The following is a 5,917-nucleotide window of genomic DNA, read 5'->3' on the forward strand; positions in this document are numbered from 1 at the left end:
CGTCTTTAATTATCTTGTACATGTTATTCAGGTTATTTGGGTAATAACCGAACCAAACCCGTATTTGTTGATCGGTTCGGTTTTCGGTTCATGTAATTACTCTTATTCGGTTTTTGAGTTATTCGGGTTCGGGTCGACTTGGTCCGGTTTCAACCCGAATAACATCCCTAGTTGTTGGTGTATTTCCCTTACGACCTAATGTTTTCAAATGTCATACAAATTCCATTGCGTTTATTGTTAGTTCCTTTTGGTGCTTTGTTTAGCATGGTGTATACATATATATTTGTTTGTCTTTATACTTATGATTACAAACTCTTTGTATTTTTGTCAAGCTCCACACTGACTTTTAATTTTATATATTTTTAATTGCCGTTCAAAAAATAAAAATTACCATAGAAATCAAATGACATTTTTACCTTATTCCATTTTTGTTAAGATTTGATGTTCTTGTTTTCAACCAACCAAAAAAGGTTCATCAATGGTGGATAAGTAAACGTCGAGCTTCAGTTACATACAAACACAACATCAACAAAGCCATATTCAAATCCCAAGGATCCAATCCAACACCAAATGTTTAATTACTAGTTTACTACTACCCCCCACCAGGCCACGTTTTCAACATTCAACATTCACCATCACCAAACCATTATATAGATTCAGTCAACAAAGCATCGCTGATTTCATTTTCATTCCTTCACTTGCCTCCACGTGAAATTCCCAACTACCCATTTATTGTCGACGGATTCTCCAACCAAAAAAACCCCAAATCTATTGATTTTCTACGTCCTTTGCTTCTGGGTCTGGGTCTAGATCGTATCCATGGCGATCTCCAAGCTCCATGCCCTCCTATTTCCATTCCTTTTTGCCCTAATTCTCACTCAGATTAGAGCCGATGACGTCGTTGATGGAGTGGCAGTCGGATCCGATGATTCTCATGCATTTCGGATCGAATTGGATAAGCTCACCTCAAAGATCCAATCACTTGGTTTGTCTTCTACCTTTCCCTCTTCTGAATTATCGTAATTTACTTCTTAGTGTTGGAATTAATGGAAAGCTATCGAGTAAAATTTGTTTGGTGAGTAATCTTGGATTGGATCAGATTACGATACCTGGTTAATTCGTTTGATTTACCTTAAAATGCTCTGTTGTAGAATCACTTGTTCACAAGAAGACTGAAGAATTAAAAAGCAAAGATGAGATCATTGCTGGGAAAGAGAAGGCAATCGCAGAGAAAGAACATACGATTAATGAGAAGACAGATAGCATTACTTCTTTGCGAAGTGAAGTGGCTTCTCTTAAGGTAGGCCTACTACTAATATGCGACCAATTTCAGTTCGATTTTGTTTCATCCATGAATACATGCTTTCAGAATGATAAAATCGTTTCTGTTCTTGTGTTTGATTAGGTTAAAGGTTCTTCAGATGCAAAGGAGCAGATTGAAAAAGCTCATACACGATCCCAGGAGTTGGAGAAGCAGGTATATAATATATACAACGGATTAAATTTTATTAAATCATGTCATAATCTGCATTCCATGGTAGTTTATAGGTGTTTATTTCTTATTACAGGTGGAGAAACTGCAGTTGGAATTGGATCTCAAAACCAAGTTAAGAGAAGCTTTGGAAACTAGATCAAAAGAATTGGAGCAGAAGATGCTTGATATAAATCCAAAGCTTCAAGAGGTAAGATTTTCTGTTATCATGTTTCTTATGCATTAGTAGTAGACCAGAATTGGAATTCAATTCCATTTGTATAAATGACTGAAATACCCTTCAAAGTCATCTGAGTGTCTTCAATACCAAAGAATTGGAAGTATAATGACATCCTTAACATAAATATATTACTTTACTAAATGACAAATCATTGCTGTTTCTTTACATCATTTCTTACTCTATTTTGCCTTCCAAAATCCTTTGACCAAAAAAGTCCTAATATCAATGATGAAGTAAGCTAAAGTCTATTGTCTTTTTCTATAATCTTTTATTTATTTTTTTGCTTCAGCTTCAACAAACTATTGAAGAACAAAAGACAAAGCTTATAAAAACTGAACGTGCCCTTAAAGTTGCTGAGGTATGCTCACATGTTTTTTGGCATAAATATGAAGATATGAATATGATGTATTTTATATTTTTATATTTACATCTATAATAATATATATATAGGAGGAACTTATGAAGACTAAAAATGAAGCAGCAGTGAAAATCAGTGAATTGACAAAGGTAAAACCCAAAGATTGCCATATTTTTGTAAATTTAACAATATGTATTTGATTATAATATCAAAGTACATTGCGACTATATATAAAGAAATGTTATATATATTTCTATTATTAGTAAAGAATGTAATTATGTTGTTATCATTACAACAACATTTCCTTTCTAAGGAACATATTCTATTCATATTTACCTTTTTGCCCTCAGTAACCTTTGCTTTATATTCAGGCTCATTCTTCATGGCTACCACATTGGCTTGCAGCTCATTTGGCTTCAAGTCAGGTACTTCACTTTTAAAATTTTCCACAAATATGTAAAAAAAAAAACATATTTTTGACTTTTTTTTTTGTAAAAAATCATTAATTATCAGTTGTATGCTGAGGCTAATTGGAATAAGCATGGAAAACCTGCTCTTGACACTCTTTCACTGAAGGTAATATATATATATATATATATATATATATATATATATATATATATATATATATATATATATATATATATATATATATATCCCCTTTTTTGTGTCTCATTATTCTTTGTATAATTAACTTCAAATCATGTTATTGTTATTCATTTTTTTAACCTATTTTTTTCATCTTCATGAAAAAAAAAACATTTTTTTTCACTATGGCAGGCTTTGGAGAAGAAGGGACAAGCTGAAAAGTGGGCTGAACCTCATGTAGAAACAATCAAAACCGTAAGAAAAATTCTCCATTTTTGTCAAATGACAATTCTACCCTTTTACCTAAAATTGGTGGATTTTGACTTAATATTTACCTCCAACAATCCAACAAGTCAAATGAGTAAAATTTTTAAAGCCTCCTTTTTCAAATGCTTACAACTTCTAATTCACTTCAATTCAAAACATTTAAATTATTATTTAAAATTTTTAATATTAAGAAATTAATTAATTATGCAGAAGTGGATCCCTGCTGCAAAGGAACAATGGGTGATGGTGATAACTACTGTTGAACCACATGTGCAATTATTGACCAAAAAGACCAAAGAAGTTTATAGTCAATCAAAGGAGGTTGTAACTCCTCATTTCATCAAAATAAAGGAAACTGTTCACCCTCATTTTCAGGTATATCTTTTATTTTCAATGACAAGGGTATTATCGTCTTTTGCACCTATTGAACAAAAAAAAATTAAACTTTTGTCCCATTGGTCTAATGCATATCAAACATAGTATAACTTGTCATGTCACTAAAGATGTGAAATTTGTATAAGGGCAGGTTGCAAAGAAGTTTTGCAAGCCATATGTTGACCAAATTGCCCTTGCAACAAAGCCTCACCTTGATATAGCACGGGAAACAATGAGGCCTTACACAAATGAGGCAGTGAAGGTTTATGCCAACTTTCTTGAATCTGCAACTGTATACCATAATCAGGTACTATTTTAAACTTTTTTTTTTTTTTGGAATATTTGATTGAAATTCACAATTATAATTCTGCCAGAATTTATTATTATGTTTAACCCTGTAAAAAAATTATGTTTATATGTGAAGGTTCAAGGCACTGTTGAAGAATCACTGAAAAAGCATGAAATTACAAAATCTCTTGCAACTAAGGAATTTATATGGTTTGCTGTATGTCTCTCTCTCTCTCTCTCTCTCTCTCTCTCTCTCTCTCTCTCTCTCTTATTTATTATTTTTTTTTTCCATTTTGTGTTGGTGTTAAGTAAAAAAGAAACACTCATATATAGTCTGCAATAATATTAAGCCATGTTCCCAATGAGTCCATTACATAAAGAGTAAAATTATATTTATGGTCCCTGAGTATAGATATTTTTTTCAATTCTTGTCCCAAAACTTCTTTTATTGCGATTTTGGTCCTTATTTGGGGTTCTTGTCATGTTTTTGGTCCCTATTCCAAGTAAAATGAATATAATTTAGGACCAAAATTGCAAAATTCGGGTATACTCAAGGACCAAAAATAGTCATTTACTTGTAACAAGGACCAAGAAAGTTACAAGAACCTCAGATAAGAAACCAAAATTGCAAAAGAAAACGTTTCGGGACCGAAATTGCAAAAACCAGCTATACTCAGGGACCAAAAATGTAATTTACTCTTAGAAATAAAAAGAGAAGAGTAGAAGAGAAATGATGAATTATTATTATGTTTTATCTTCCAGGCATCGGCTATATTGGCACTTCCTGTGATCATTTTGTTCAGATTTTTATCAGCAATGTTTTTGTAAGTGTTTATAATATTTAATTTGTCTGCTAATTTTGAATTTTTATTTGAATTATAGAATAATTTATTTTATTTATTTTTACTTTGAAAATTTAATGTAGTGGAAAAGCTAAAAAGCCGATTAGAAATAACAAGCCAAGCCATTCACGTCGCAAGACCAAAAGAGCACATTCAGACAAATAGTCAGACAGACAGACACACGGAGCTGAGTAGCTTATTTTACATCAATTTTAGGTATGCAAATTTTATTTAATTTAAGAAGAAACTATATAAACATTGAAGGGTTTTTTTTAGATATAATGTGGTTCCTTCCATTTTTTTAATTTTCATTTATCTTATTTTTAATATAAGGTATAATCGGATACACTTTTAGTCATATAAAATATGTTTTCAATCATAATCAAATTTGAGTTTTAGTGAGTTTGTGTTATGTTTAATATTTTATTTTTAGAAATGATAATTCTATTATATTATGTATAAACTAGAGTTAAAACTATAGATGGCGTTCACATATAATATAAAAATTAATTTGAAAATTCATTCCATTTCTACGCAGCTTTTTTGAGTTCATCTGTGTTTTCATCTTTGCGGACATAGAAAGAAAAGGACGTCGTGGAGACCGAAAAAAAATGATGTTTAAGAAGTAGGTTAGTACGTACGTACGAACATGTGTGTATTACGGGTGTTTATGTAGTTTTTTTCTTTTTTTTTTTGCTTGTAACTTATTATTATATTTATTTCGGATTCTTATCATTCGTGATTGATTTTGATTTTTGGTGATTATTGCCTTTGCATTTGACGGGGTTATATTATCATTTTGTCATTTTGTTGTACTGTATTTGGTATGCATTGGATTGAGGTGAAGTTGTTATCCCCACCCAAAAAGTTGTAAGAGGGTGTAATGGGATATGCTCGTGATCTTTTGTCTATGTGAAAGACATTGATATTAATATTTGTTGGAATATGATAGATCATTAAACGGAGCATTATAAAAACATAATCGAACAAACCAACAAGACCTCCCTTCTTGCTTTCTTGAGCACAAAAGCAAAACAAACAATTATGTGTGTTTTCAACAGAGTATAGAAATAGTGAAATTCATGAGAAGATTCAATTATTTAAGAGTCAAAGGCCTTTATCTCTTTTTTTAGTTCCATCTTTTTTTTTCGAAAGTAGTAACTGAATAATGAATTATTAGTTTATATATATATATATATATATATATATATATATATATATATATATATATATATATATATATATATTATCTAACCATATATTAATTATATAATAAGCCTTTTAACTTTTCTAATTTCTAATAAAGTCATCATATTTATAATGAATGAAGAAACTAGTCCTTTTTAAATTGTTGGTGTGGTTTTGAAATTTGATTTTATTTTGTGTTTCTACTAGGCACATATATCATTAGCAATGTTACTAATTTGTTGTGTCAATAGTCTAATCTCCAACACTATTTACTCATCAATAAAAATAACCCTAGAATA

General features: G+C 30.6%; 1 protein-coding gene across 1 annotated transcript; it reads left to right on the plus strand.

Annotated features, from left to right (window-relative positions):
- Positions 1-548: 548 nt before the first annotated feature.
- Positions 549-5,195, plus strand: LOC145053079 (uncharacterized). Its single transcript, XM_079001053.1, has 15 exons — positions 549-985; positions 1,152-1,300; positions 1,406-1,477; positions 1,569-1,682; positions 2,002-2,070; positions 2,163-2,219; positions 2,442-2,495; positions 2,584-2,646; positions 2,851-2,913; positions 3,136-3,300; positions 3,452-3,607; positions 3,725-3,805; positions 4,351-4,412; positions 4,514-4,646; positions 4,969-5,195. Exons 1-14 carry the CDS (start codon positions 820-822, stop codon positions 4,593-4,595), a joined length of 1,353 nt encoding a protein of 450 aa, XP_078857179.1. The 5' UTR covers positions 549-819; the 3' UTR covers positions 4,596-4,646; positions 4,969-5,195.
- The last annotated feature ends 722 nt before the right edge of the window (positions 5,196-5,917 follow it).

This window comes from Lactuca serriola, chromosome 5 (genome assembly GCF_051521515.1).
Source record: "Lactuca serriola cultivar US96UC23 chromosome 5, Lser_US96UC23_V15, whole genome shotgun sequence".
NCBI classification, from domain to species: domain Eukaryota; kingdom Viridiplantae; phylum Streptophyta; class Magnoliopsida; order Asterales; family Asteraceae; genus Lactuca; species Lactuca serriola.